This window comes from Microcebus murinus, chromosome 11 (genome assembly GCF_040939455.1).
Source record: "Microcebus murinus isolate Inina chromosome 11, M.murinus_Inina_mat1.0, whole genome shotgun sequence".
Taxonomy (NCBI): Eukaryota; Metazoa; Chordata; class Mammalia; order Primates; family Cheirogaleidae; genus Microcebus; species Microcebus murinus.
The window spans coordinates 85,554,446-85,569,633 of NC_134114.1; the positions used below are offsets into that span (position 1 = coordinate 85,554,446).

Genomic DNA, 15,188 nt, shown 5'->3' on the forward strand with positions numbered 1-15,188 from the left:
TTACAAATCAGAAATAAACAGTAAAATTCAAGGATGTTAATCTACCCTATTTAATATAGTGAGGAAGTGGCAGAGCAGGAATCTTATTTATATTGTATTTACTTTCTTATATTGTATCCTAATATTTCATTGTTTGTGGGAGTGTTTCAATAAGATAAATTCCTAAAAGTGGAAATGCTGGATCAAGGATATGGCAGTTAAAATTTTAATAGTTAGATTAACTAGATATTGTGTAATAACTCTAAAAAGAGTTACTGTATTTCAGTAAAATAGTATTGAAAGTTACTGTTTCTCTAAATAGTGGGCAAAATTAGATATAATATTTTTAACCTTTATCAAGCTGATAAAAACGTTTTAATTTGCCTTTCCTTAATTCTTAGTTAAGTATCTTTTTATTTACTTACCTACTTGTTTACCTTCTGTGAGTTCCTTATTCTATTTTTTTTTTTACTTAATCATTTTGAATTTTTTTTAGAGCACTTTATATATTATGGACACATGCCTATTGACTATTAAACATCTTAAAAATAATTTCTCCTAATTTTTTATTTACTTTTTAAGTTTTTTTATGATATCTTGTTTAGTAATTTTAAATTTTTATTTAGTCAAACTTGTCAGTCTTTTTAGGGCTTTGGGCATGCTGAGAAAGGCATTTCCTACCTCAAGATTTTAAAAAAATTTCCTATATATATATATATATATTTTTTTTTTTTTTTTTGAGACAGAGTCTTGCTTTGTTGCCCAGGCTAGAGTGAGTGCCATGGCATCAGCCTAGCTCACAGCAACCTCAATCTCCTGAGCTCAAGTAATCCTCCTGCCTCAGCCTCCCAAGTAGCTGGGACTACAGGCTCAAGCCATGATGTCCAGCTAATTTTTATGTTTTTAGTAAAGATGGAGTCTTACTCTTATTCAGGCTGTTCTTGAACTCCTATGCTCAACCAATCCTCCCACCTCATCCTCCCAGGCTGCTAGATTACAAGCATGACCCGCAGGTGCTTGGCTGAAATTCCCTTAATTTTCTGAGAAAGCCCTCATTTTCCCTTCATTTTTGAAGGATAATTTTGCAAGGTACAGAATTCTAGGTTGGTGGCGTTTTTTATCTCAACACTTTCATTCTACTTTAATCTTGTGTGCATGGTTTCTGAGAAATCAGATGAAATTCTTATCTTTGCTCTTCTATAGGTGAGGTGTTTTTTTCCTTTGATGGCTTTCAGGATTTTTTCTGTATCTTTGATTGTCTGTAATTTGCTTATCTTCTCTTTTAAAATATTTCTGGGTAGTTCTTATGCATTTATGCTTCTGGATGAGCTAGTCAAGTTAATAAACCTAGGGGCTAAGACATATATGAAAAGATGTTCTCTTTTACCCACAGTTAAAGAAATGAAAATCAAAACAATTATATTTTTTAAATATCAGATTGGCAGAAATTAAAAAATTGATAATACTGAGTATATAGGTGTTGGAAAATAGCCTTTCTACTTTGTTGTTTTGTTGGTAGGAGTATACATTGTTTTGGTGGGTAACTTGATTATTTTTTAACCTAAATAAAAAATTTATATACTCTTTGACTCAGCATTTTCACTGGTAGTGATTTATAGTACATATATCTTTGCAAAATTATGTGGAGATAGATGTTTATTGCAACATTGTTTATAATAGTAAACAATAGCATCAATAACCTAAAAATACTGGAGATTACTTAAATGTGTAGTCATTGTGACATTACAGCATAGCCATAAGATAGAATATGTAGTTGTTAAAATGGGTTAGGTATATCTGATATGTTAAGTGAAAGCTGAAAATTATAAACATTAAGTACAGTAATCACTGTGTGAGTAAAACATACATAGGTATTCTGAGTTGTGTAAACTTTTTTTTCTTGAAAGATTTCAATAAGCAGCTTAACTGTAGTTAGTTTTTGGAGAAGAATAAGGGTAGTGGTCTTGGAGAATGGGTGGGCAAGACTCTTGATTGTAAATCTTTCCATTCTGTTTGAATTTTATTTATAGAAGAATACCTGCTGTCCTGGGATTATAGGCTATATTTGTTTTCTTTATGCTTTTCACTATTTAAAAAATCCCATTGGAAATTTTATTTTCATTTCTTTGACTTTATAGAATAATTTAAGGGAAAATTAATATTTTTACAATATTGATTATCACTCTCCAGGAATATAGCATATTTCTTTATATATTCAAGTCGTCTTTTATGTTTTTCAGCAGCATTTTCAGCAGTCTTCTTCATGTAAGCCTTAAATATTTTTAGAAAAATTTGATTTTAGATATTTTAGTTTTAGTTTCTTTTGTGAACAAGATCTTTTGAAATTACATTTTCTGGCTGATTATTGTTACCAGGTACATGAAAGTTATTGATTTTATGATTTTATATTTGGATAGGTTGCTGAACATTTTTAGTTTTAATAAATTTTCATTTGATTCACTTGGATTTTTCTGGGTATGTAATGTCATTTTATAGTATTTTAACATTTTTGTTTCAGATTCCTCAGTTCCTTTTAGATGATTGCTTTAAAAACGGTATCCCCTGCCGTATATTTTGTACTCAACCAAGACGATTAGCAGCTATTGCTGTGGCTGAAAGAGTTGCTGCAGAGAGAAGGGAAAGGATTGGTCAAACAATTGGTTATCAGATCCGATTAGAAAGCAGGTAAATACAATTGTAATGCATCCTATTTTTTATCATGCTTAGAAAAGACTAAATGTTTATATTTCACTAAAAATAGAGGATGTGTTAGTTGAAAAGTTAGATCATCATTTTGCCTTAAGTAAGTCTGTATCAGGATGTTGATGTCATGTCTAAACTTAGAGAGATTTTGAATAAGTGTTAATAGTTTGAAATAGTTTGGACCATAGATAAAAATTTTATTTCATAATCAAGTACCATCTTTGAGCCTCAGTTTTCTCATTTATAAAATGAGACTAATGAAAGCACCTACAAGACAGGTTTGGTGTGAAGTTTAGAGTAAGCACTCACTAAATGTTAGCGACTGAATTTATTATTAGCAGTAGTACAGGTTGAGCACCCCAAATCCAAAAATCTGAAATCCAAAATGCTCCAAAATATGGAACTTTTTGAGCACTTACATAACCCTCAAAGGAAATGTTCACTGGAGCATTGTGGATTTCAGAGTTTTGGATTTGGGATGGTCAACTGATAATATTACTAAGTCCAAAAAAAATCCCAAATCTGAAATACTTCTGGTCCCAGGCATCTTGGATAAGGGATATTCAACCTGTAGTACTAGTAATATCTTCTTGATAAGTAGTACTATTTGTTTGTTCTCAATGGTGTTTAAAAAACCTGATTTCATTTGTGATGTATTTTCCCCCAAGCAAAAAGTGCTAAAGGTCTTTCTTTCTCTCTCTCTTTTTTTTTTTTTTTAAAAAAAAGCTATTTAGGTTCTTTAACAAAATACATCACTTAGTTAATAAAAGGCTGTTCATGTAATCTTGCAAGATCACATAATTTTGGTAGTAAACTGTATATACCAGTACACTATTATATTAGTAATACTTATTAAAGTATATATAAGACCAGCATTTACTGTGATCATGTTTTAATTACATAAAAGATTTTTAATTGTGCAATTTATTTTGATTTTTTAAAAAGGGTTTCTCCAAAGACACTTCTGACATTTTGCACTAATGGGGTATTGCTTCGTACATTGATGGCAGGTGATAGTACATTGTCAACTGTGACACATGTTATTGTGGTAAGACTATTGCTGAATTTGCCATATCTAACTCAGATTGCTTAAAATTTAAATACATAATTACATTTTTTGGAATAGGATAAAAATGAGAACCAGTTTATTCTTTTGAACAGGCTGTTATGATCAAGTTATTGTTTTTATCTATAATTGTTAGAAATAAATACTTTTTATCAAATAAAGATATAATAAAATCATCAAATTTTATTAGGGGAAAATAAAATAAGTAGGTAGTTTTAAAAATACAGTTTTCATGTATGAAAATGATGCATGTACTTGGAGTTCTCCAGAAATGGTGATTTTCCTTTTATCTCTATACTTGGTCATTTGATCGTTCCTTTATTGTCATATATTTCCCAGTTATAGAGGTATACTTTATAGTCATTTAACATGATGATTAGGCTGCTAAATTAACTAGCTGATAATAAACTAAGTAGATGAATTACTCCTATATTAAAGAATTATAGGCTGGTGGCTCACACCTGTAATCCTTTGGGAGACTGAGGCAGGAGGATGGCTTGAGGCCAGGAGTTCAAGGCCAGCCTGAGCAATATAGCAAGACTCCATCTCTACAAAAAATAGAAAAATTAGCTGGGAGGCTGAGGCAGGAGGATTGCTTGAGCCCCGGAGTTTGAGATTGTAGTGAGCTATGATAACACCACCGCACTCTAGCCCAGGCAACAGAGTGAGAACCTGTCTCAAAAAATATATAAATGTTTTTATCTAATTTATTTCAGCAAAAAATTAGATTAAGGTTTACAGGCTTCTAATAAGCAGCTTTTATAAACATACCCAAACCAAAGGATGCACCCGAGCCCAGATGCAACAGAAGCATATTTAAATAGATTTTTTCTGTATTAAAAGTATATTAAATTGGACTTATTTAGAATTAGTTTCTGTGATTTTACATTCTGTGGGAAATAAGGTCAGTACAGTTGGCCCTCTGTATCTGTGTATTCCACATCTGTGGTTTCAAACAACTGAGGATTGAAAATATTTGCGAAAAAAATTGCATCTATACTGAACTTTTCTTGTCATTATTCCCTAAATACAGTTTAACAAGTATTTATATAATTTATACCTCACTAGGTATTATAGTAATCTAGAGATGATTTAAAGTATATAGAAGGATGTGTGTATAGATTATGTGCAAATACTATGCCATTTTATATCAAGGTCTTAAGCATCCATGGATTTTGATAGGGGAAGATCCTGGAACCAATTTTCCATGGGTACTGAAGGAAAACTGTACTTTCTTATCCAAAGTAGGTTTTAATGTTTGATTATTTCTGAATTGTCTGTAGTACAAAATTTTCACTAATGTTAATTGGCCTTGTCCACATTTAATTTGAATTAGTGCCATTATTTTAAAGACTTAGTCATCCATAGTTTTAACTATTCCATGATTTTCTGTTTATTGCAGGATGAAGTGCATGAAAGAGATCGATTTAGTGATTTTTTACTTACAAAGTTAAGAGATTTGTTGCAAAAGCACCCAACTTTGAAACTAATTCTTTCTAGTGCTGCCTTGGATGTAAATCTCTTTATAAGATATTTTGGAAGTTGTCCAGTGATATATAGTAAGTTAAAGTTGTGAGATTTATAATTTTTATGAACACTTTTGAGCCTGATTATATTTTTTGTGACAGAAACTGGAGAATGTTCTGAAGTAGAGGGCATGCATTTTTATTTCCCCTTAGATAGGCTTCATTCATAGTTTTCTCTTTTCAATCTTTCCTCTTCCATTTACAGTTCTTCATTATTGTGTAATGAACCCAATTCTCTAATCTTAAAAAGAAATATGCCTTATTTTGACTCTGTTCCCCCCTTAAATTCTTTCCTATAGCTTCTTCCCTTTATTGGTAGATTCCTTGAAAAAAGTAGTCTGTATTCCCATGTTTATTTCTCATTCACTTCTGAATATGCTGACAATTAACTTTTGCCCTTGTCCTTTAATAAAAGCGGATTTTACTACCAATCTTTAAAAAAATTATAAATTCCTCTTCAGAAAATATAAGAGTTGTATTTACTTCAATAGAGAAAGTTCATAGTTGCCCCATCCTTTTTTAAAAATTTTTTAATTTTAATTTTATTTTTTCAACATTTTATTTTAGATGTTTCTCGATGTTAAAAGCATTGTGTATATCCATTTTTACCTTGTTTGTATGAGTGTATGGTTTACAAAAATGAGTTTTACAAAAATGAACACCCACCTAATACATTATTAGCAGTTTGCTTTATTTATCATAAACAGTTCTAAAGTTCAGTACTCTGGATCTAGTTCATTATGTTAAGCATCTCCTTTAGTATTTTGTAATATGGATATAGTATACTTTTAACCATTTGTTTATTTTTAGATATTCAGATTGGGCCCTCATCTCTTCTCCCTTACCCTCCACTACAAACAACCCTTATAATGAACATCCTTGTTACACATATCCTTATATGCTGGTGCTCTTATTTCTAGGGATAGATTCCTGAAGATGAAATTGCTAAGTAAAAGAGTATAACTATTTTTAATTTTAACAGCTTTTGCCATTTTACTTTTCAAAAGGATGATTTATGTTTCTGAAGTGTATGGGGCTGTTCACTTGAGAGTTCTTACCAGTGTTATTATGACATTGATTTAATTGCCAAGTCTAATACTCAAATTTTAGGCAAAAATTGTATTTAACTTTTCTGTGGTATTTCTCATTGGCCTTTTTTTTGTGTGTGTGTGTACGTGTAAAATACTTGGATGTCATAATTTTATTTGGCAACACTACCTCCTGAGTCACATTCTACAATATAGCCTGCTCTTTCTCAGTCTCCTCTCTGGGCTTCTTTCCTTTTGCATGATGCTTAAGTGTTGGTATTTTTTAGAATTATTCTCTTGATCCATTTCCTTTTCTCTTTCCTGTTTACTCCTTTTTCCTTCCTTCCTTTTCCCATGCCCTTCTTTCCTGCTCCATGCTATGCTCTGCTAGGTTCTGGAGATGTATAGTTTCTTTGGAAGCTCACATTCATGCTTTTGGCTTCTATTTTCTCTTTTGTACTGATGACTCTTGTTTGTTTGTTTATTTATTTATTTATTTAGACAGTCTTGCTTTGTCACCCGGGCTAGAGTGCCGTGGTGTCAGCCTAGCTCACAGCAACCTCAGACTCCTGGGCTCAAGCAATCCTACTGCCTTAGCCTCCCGAGTAGCTTGGACTATAGGCATGTGCCACCATGCCCGAGTAGCTGGGACTATAGGCATGTGCCACCATGCCCGGCTAATTTTTTCTATATATTTTTAGTTGACCGATTAATTTCTTTCTGTTTTTTTTATTAGAGATGGGGTCTCGCTCTTGCTCAGGCTGGTTTCGAACTCCTGACCTTGAGCAATTCTCTCGCCTCAGCCTTTCAGAGTGCTAGGATTATAGGCGTGAGCCACGCACCCAGCCTGAATCTTTATTGTCAATTCAGATTATTCTCCAGAGCTTTGGATTTAGATATCTTACAAGTAGCTCATTTCTAATGTGCCCCAAACTGAATATTTAATCTTTTCTATAAAACCTATTTCTTTTGTGCCCCAAACTGAATATTTAATCTTCTCTACAAAACCTATTTCTTATATTGGTTAATCATATTGCTGTTGACCTAGTTATACCTAAGTCATAAACCTGTAAATTCTTCTTAACTTCTCATTATATTCCTAGGTGATCAAGCACATAAAATCAACTGAAAAATATAATTGACAGCTCATTTTTTTTTTTTTTTTTGAGACAGAGTCTTGCTTTGTTGCCCAGGCTAGAGTGAGTGCCATGGCATCAGTCTAGCTCACAGCAACTTCAAACTCCTGGGCTCAAGTGATCCTCCTGCCTCAGCCTCCCAAGTAGCTGGGACTACAGGCATGCGCCACCATGCCCGGCCAATTTCTTCTGTATATATTCGTTGGCCAGTTAATTTCTTTCTATTTATAGTAGAGACGGGGTCTCACTCTTGCTCAGGCTGGTTTTGAACTCCTGACCTCGAGCAATCCGCCAGCCTCGGCCTCCCAGAGAGCTAGGATTACATGTGTGAGCCACCACGCCCGACCGACAGCTCATTTTTTGATACCTCTTGTTCGACATGCCTGAAATGAAACCCCATCTCCCACCAGCCAACTTATTCTCCTCTTCAGTTTTCCTTGTTACCTCAGAGAATGAAATCATCATCCATCCAGATTTGCAAGCCAGAAATCCAAGAACTATAGTTGACACTTTCTTTTTTTTATTATTCCTTCATATCTAATGTAATTCTGAGTTCTGTGGATTTTACCTGTTGACTAGCTCTAGAATCTGCTTCTTTTTCATTTTTACTATCACCAACTGATTCAAATCATTGTTCTCTTTTGTCTGAACTGTTGCAGTAGTTCCTACCTGGTCTGATGCATTCATTTGTCTTTTAAATTCATTTCTCCATTGCAACCAGACTGGTTTTTCCTGAAGTGGAATTCTGATGATATTGAGCACTCTCCTGAGCCTAAACCTCTGAATGACCTTCCTCTCTGGTTAAAGACCTAAACCCTTAGTAGGTCTTATCTATTTCTCCTGCCTTATTTTAAACTATAATCCTCTCTCCACTCCCCAACTCCCACCATTTTCCAGGTTGGCCTTTTTGTTTCTTGAAAACATCATACTCCTTCCCAACACGGGGACTTTGCACATGTTCATTTTTTCTTCATTGTGCACTTTTTCCTTTCCATAATGCCTAGTTATGTTGTTTAGCCTCTTCTCTTGCTCCCCATTTTCTCAGTAATGATGCTTTTCTTGACACAGTTATTATATACTGTCATGATGTCTTACACTTCTCTCTCATAGAACTTTCATATAGGACTTTTCACAACTCAATTTTTCTATTTATATTTTGGATTATTTGTTTACTATCTATCTCCCCTGCTAGTTTGCCTGAGGAAGGGAGGAGGTATTATAGCTCTATTTCTGCTTACCATTTGTATTCCTGGTGCCTAGCATGATACCAAACACATGATAAGTAGTTAGTAAACACTGCAAAAATAAAAAAAATAAAAAGCAAACAAGTGAACAGTTGTCTAAAACAAAAATACAATTTATTATAGACAGTTGTCTATAAATCAAAGTTCTATTTAAAGGAACATGTCTTGAAGAATCAATTGAACTATGAAATTGCTTTTGGATATTACACTGACATTCATTGAATTGGGACTCATATTTTTTGTGAATTTTCTCTAAGATGCAAATTGATTATTTTTTAAAAATTTTTTATTTTGTAGTACAGGGAAGACCATTTGAAGTAAAAGAGATGTTTCTGGAAGATATTTTAAGAACTACTGGATATACAAACAAAGAAATGTTAAAGTACAAAAAGGAAAAACAGAGAGGTAGGTTTTTTTTTTTTTTTTTTCTTCTCTTTTTTTTTATTTCTGAGAGGTAGGTTTTTAATCAAAGAAATATAAAATGCTATTGATAATGACTTTATGGCATATTCCAGACTTGTGTTATGAACGTACAAGGATACTTGAAAGTGTTTTTCTTGTGTGTTTAATTATGTAACATTATGTTAGAATATTATCCCAAATGTACATTTACATTCTGGTTTATATTTGCAAGTTATAATCTATGGAGAGATATTGGAAATGAATACCAGAGTTGAGGAGGTTGAGTGTGTCTATTCAAGGAGGCCAAAAAGTATATGCCTGTTGCCTATAGCATATCTCATAGGATTGGAGAGGGAAGTGGATGGGAGGGAGTAAAAAAAGTAGCATTTGAGTAATAATAGGCTCATCTTTGATCAGAATATTTTGAAAATCTTGATATTGTGGGATTTCATCTGTATTTTGAACTTAGCATTATTTTACCTATCAATGCATCACTTATGACTTATACTATATCTCAGGTTTTGAATTAGGTTCAGATTCCTTTTTCTTACTTTTAATTCAATTATTCATTATTGAAGACTTGGCTTCAAACTTTGATATCTTTGGTTTGCCCTGTATGACCTTGGATAGATATCTTAACTCCTTGGGATTCTCCCCTTGAAAAAATGTAATTAGCAATGCCTATTTCACTGGGCAGTGCTGAATCACTGATAATGTAAATTGTAAAACTCCTATGTCATGAAACTTCTGAAGATGAAAATTGTATGTAATTGTTGTATCTTAAACAATTAGCACAGTGATAGAAGTTCTACAAACGGTTTTCTGCCAGGAGGTATATAATATTAGTCATTGATTCAAACAATATTTATAATATGGATAAAATACTGTTTTAATTTTGGACTTACTTAGAAGTAAACGTATTACTAATAAATGAATAGATGAAGTTTTTAAGCAATTTCATGTGGTTCAGCATAACACATTTTATTACATGTTCTTTATGTATTTTTAAAAAGTAACTGCAGAATAAGGCAAACTGATGCCAGATTCACTTCAAAAAGGAAAGAATTTATCTATTTATACTGTCTTTGTTAATTTAGAGGAGAAACAGCAAACCACACTTACAGAATGGTATTCGGCTCAAGAGAATACTTTCAAGCCAGAATCTCAGAGGCAGAGAACCGTTCCAAATGTGACTGAAGAGTATGATTTATTGGATGATGGTGGTGATGCTGTCTTCAGTCAGTTGGTAAGACCTCCTTGGTTTCCTGCTAATACTTTGAGTGAAAATTGTGTAGGTTAAATAACATTTTATGAGATTATAGTTTTTTACTGCATAATGGAAGGGTAATTCTCTTAGTGTATCTTTGGCTACAGCAGATTTTTCAGAGCAACTTTTTATGGTTTAGAAAAAAGAATTTAACTGTTTTTGAGCATGAGAAGATATGTATTAATACAGATATGCTTGCAGTTTTCTATCACTGTTTAAAGTTCTAATGCATCAGAGTGAACTATTCATGGGTTTTTAAAAATACTTTTCAAGAATGTTTAAAAATTGTTATTCAGTATAGGGAAGACCCATTTAGTATTTTGACCATGTGAATTAGTGTTACTCAGTTTGGCTGTAGATTATATCACCTAAGAGCTTTTAAAACCCTATGGACTGTGGTGCTCTACTATAGGTGCTCCACCCCCAGAGATTCTGATGTACTTGCTGTGGGGTGAGAGGAGACATCAGTGTTAAAAAGCTCCAGGTGAGGCTTCCTCTGATGTGCAGTCAGGAGAGAGAACCACTGGTATATAGATACATTTAACAACATCCTATCACAAACACAGTTGGTAACATTGTGCCTTTATTGAGTCCTTTATTGACAAGCTCATTCTCAGTTGAAAGATAAAGGCAAGAACAAGATATATATTGTGAGTCATAATGTTTGTGATGAAATGAGAAACTTTTATGTCAAAGTCTTTGTCGTAGTATTATATGGTTAGTAGTCCTTGTGGCCATTGTGGCTGTCTTACATTCTTTATAAACAAATGTTAAGTTGTTACATAATTGATACTTTTTGCTTTTCTTTTTCTTTGTAGACAGAAAAAGATGTGAATTGCCTTGAACCATGGTTAATTAAGGAAATGGATGCTTGTCTTTCTGACATATGGTTACATAAAGATGTTGATGCCTTTGCTCAGGTCTTTCACCTTATTTTAACTGAAAATGTTAGTGGTAAGTTTATTAAAAGTTTTTTTTTTATTACTGTTGCAGTTATTTATGGTGGGAGTGTAGTTTAATTCCAAATTTATGCACTACATTTTTTGCTCCCAACAAATAATTTGTTCTTTTGGAGTACTTATTATATTTAAAATGCACAAATCAAGATCTTTTTAGCATAGTAGAATAAATAAATATTGTGTTAAATCAGGAATTCTTAGTATCTTCATCATATTTTCATGAGGTCTGTGAATACATGACAATGTATGCAAAAATATTTTTTATTTTATGTGTTTGTGTTGTGCACGTACTCTGGTCTTCCCCTCCTCAGAAAGATTTAGATGTCAAGGAGTTAATAGTTAATCCCTTCACCTAAACCCCTCAGCATTATTATTGTAATTATTATTGATCACTTTTTTCTTGAAACATTTTCTTCAATCAACTCCGGATATTCCATACTTGGCTTTTTCCATTTTCCTTGGCTCTAACTTTTTCTTGGTTTCCTTCACAAGATTTTTCTCTTTTTTTCCTGATCTCTAAATATGAAATGTCTTAGGCCTCAATACCTAAGACCTTAATTGTATTTATACTTTCACCCTAAATGAATCTCATCTAGTCATGTCATTAAATACCTCTACTACGTGACCCCTGATTTTACATCTCTAGTCCTGAGCTCCCTCTCTTGACTTCAATATACCTGATCACTTGATAGCTCCAGTTCGATATCTGTTCAGTGAGTAAAATTGGATATGTCCTACACAATGTCTGATCCCCTCCCCACAACCCCCCACCTACCTTTCTCTCAACTTCTTCTTTTCTTAGTGTTTCCCTTTTCAGTAAATGGTTACTGCCATTAACCTACTTGCTAATTTGCTAATAAGGCAGCAAAGCATATAGAAAGTCATCCTTGACTTTGCTCTCATATTCCATGTAGAATCTATTGGCGAATCCTGTTGGCTTTACCTTCTAAAATGAATCTTGAATATGACCACATTTTACTTCCCCTGCTGCTGCCATCCTAGTTGAAGCCACTTTTTCTCTCCTGGATTATTGCAGTAGCCCACTAACTGCTTCTGTTCTTACATTATTATAGTGTGCTCTTTATAGAACAATCAGATTGATCCTTTCAGAAAGGAAATTGGACCATGCCACTTGCCAGTTCAACTCTCCCAGGCTTCTGATTACACTGTGATTAAAAAAAAGTCCTGAGTTGGGTGCACCTGTAGTCCCAGTTACTTGTGAGGCGTAGGCAAGAGGATCACCTGAGCCTAGCCTGGGCAACATAGGAGACTCCATCTCTGGAAAAAAAAATTAAAGTTCTTTTCATGATTGGGTCTCTGACTGCCTTTTTGATCTGATTTTCTGCCACACTCTTCCTTATTCATTGTGCAATAGGTACACTTATCTGCTTACTGCTCTTTACACATACTGACACATTCCCATCTTTGGGCCTTGTTTTGTTGTTTCCTATGCCTGGAAAACTGTCCCCCAGATAAACTCATATGGCCCAATGCTTACTTCATTTAGGTCTCTGCTTACATATTGCATTCTCAGAGAGGGCTTTTTTGATCACCTTACTAAAATTGTACTGTTTTCTCACTATTTCTCCTTACCCTGCTTTATTATTCTTTATAGTACTTTTATTAACTGACATCATATATTTTTTACTACCTATCTCATCTGCTAGAATATAAGCTACATGCAGGCAGAAACCTTGTCTGTTTTACTTTTCTTATCTCTGTATCCCCAGAGGTTCGTAGTAAGTGTTGAAAATATTTGTTGAATAATGATACTACTTTTAAGTGTCTGTACCAAGGGGTAATTTGTTTGAACATGTTTAGTAACAGGAAGATCAGTACCTTTCTTGAGGATATTCTTTTGAATTTGAATTGTTTTAATTGTTGATTTTTTAATATGTTGAAGTGAAATCTAACTATATAACTTCTGCCTTTTTTTGCTGCTGGAGTGGTAATGAAGAGATTTAGTATGTATTTATGCCTGATAGACTTTAAGGTTTTTTGTTTATTGGACTCACTATAACTATTATTTCTGTTTAACATAACATGGTATATAGTTATTCCTGCCCTAGTCCACCTTCTGTGGATATGTTTTGTTTTATCCTTTTTGAAAAGCATTGTTGTCCATTTCTGAGTATTAATCTCTAGGGGACTATCTTAAGATAGAATAGGTCTATTAACCTAAAAACCTCTATTCTTTACTTACATTAACTCAGCCTGTGTTCAGTATAGCTCTTTGCCAATGCCATTATCTTACTGATTCATTTTGTCTTTGAAACTCTTAGTTATTTTTTTAATGTGATTTTATTAAAGAAATTCCTGTATCATGTACTTGTTCTTTTGAGTTTTTTGGTCTTAAGACATTCTATTTATTCCTTTAAAATTTTATCTTATAGTTAGATTGGGCTCATTGTTTCTGATTAACAACTTTCTTTTTAAAGTTCTAATTGTTATCTGTTATATTAATAAACTTTCTCATTTTATTAATTTGAGGAGCCTGGGTCAATGACCAAGCATGTGGTATGCATCAAGACGCTTTAGGTCAATATTAGGGTGTGAGTGTTCAAGTAGTTATATATAATCTTATGCATCTTCTAGTCTAACAGACCTCTTAAGAAATAAATGAGGATCTTTTGTCATTTCTTGTTCTTTGTAATTGTATTTTGGCTTCTCTTAATCTACTTGTTTAAAGCTCATCATTCATTTTTTGAAAAATAATTGATCTGCATTTTGAAAAGTAATTTTTTGCATTTGCAAGTGTAGGTATTTGTTCATTTCCAGTTTTCTGGCATTCATTCTTTTTCTGTTATTTTAAAAAATTATTTACTCTGGACAGTTTAGCAATCTTACTTGAAAATTAATAGATTAACTCGAACTCTTAGACTTGTTGCTTTAAAATATTTATGAAGCATTTTAAGTATTTAAGCATTATCCTTGGCTCTCTTCTTGATTTTTTTTAGTGAACACTAGACTATTCCTTAATGGTCATCCTGTGGACCCAGGTCTTGACTCTCCTCTTATGTATAATACATGCATTTCCCTCAGTTCAGTATTCTGATATCTTAAGCCATGTGAAGAAAACTAAAATATTATGGTAGCTCCATGAACAGTTTTTTCACTTCCCATCTTTTTATTTCTTTTCTATAATATCAACTCTTATTTGGCACCAGAGTTGAAAATACTTCACGTATTTTCAACTCTGGTGCCAATTAAGGATAGAAGCCATGATTCAGGAAGCCATGGCCATCATAGGTTTCCTTTTAGTACCGTGTTTCCCCGAAAATAAGACCTACCCATAAAATAAGCCCTAGCAGGATTTCTAAGCATTTGCACAATATAAGCCCTACCCCCAAAATAAGACCTAGTGATGGACGTGGCTACGCAGCGTATCTGCACAACCTATGCTTTTCGTCGGGGAGTGGTAAAGAAGACGAGCAGCCCTTCTCATCTGCCCCATGAGAGCTCTATTGCTTGACATGAGAGATTGGGGCCAGTGGTTCTAAGGGAAATAGAGTCGCAAGAAATTCAGGATGCAATTCGGGGTTTGGAGAGTTATGATGATGTTCCAGAAGAAGACGACTTAACTATATTTGAATAAATGTAGATTGTTGTACTGTACTTAAAAAAAATACATCCCCTGAGAATAAGCCCTAGGGTGTCTTCTTGAGGAAAACTAAATATAAGACCCTGTCTTATTTTTGGGGAAACACGGTGCCATCATTTTCCCTGTGTGATCCTATAGAAGCAGCAGGTAATTAGTAAGACTAGACATTCTCTCTCTTATTCTTATATGATCATATTTCATATACTAGTCTTCTATTCCTGCATCACAATTCCAAAATTTAATAGTGTAAAACATTTATTATCTCACATCATTTCTG

General features: G+C 33.3%; 1 protein-coding gene across 3 annotated transcripts in view; it reads left to right on the forward strand.

Annotated features, from left to right (window-relative positions):
• The window catches only part of YTHDC2 (YTH N6-methyladenosine RNA binding protein C2), a 73,712-nt gene that overhangs the window by 13,343 nt on the left and 45,181 nt on the right, over positions 1-15,188 (forward strand). For all 3 annotated transcript variants that reach the window (XM_012763738.3, XM_012763740.3, XM_012763742.2), the window contains 6 exons: positions 2,498-2,664; positions 3,628-3,730; positions 5,151-5,307; positions 8,980-9,087; positions 10,182-10,330; positions 11,170-11,305. In XM_012763738.3, coding sequence (XP_012619192.1) covers positions 2,498-2,664; positions 3,628-3,730; positions 5,151-5,307; positions 8,980-9,087; positions 10,182-10,330; positions 11,170-11,305 — 820 coding nt within the window. The remainder of the gene's footprint in view (positions 1-2,497; positions 2,665-3,627; positions 3,731-5,150; positions 5,308-8,979; positions 9,088-10,181; positions 10,331-11,169; positions 11,306-15,188) is intronic.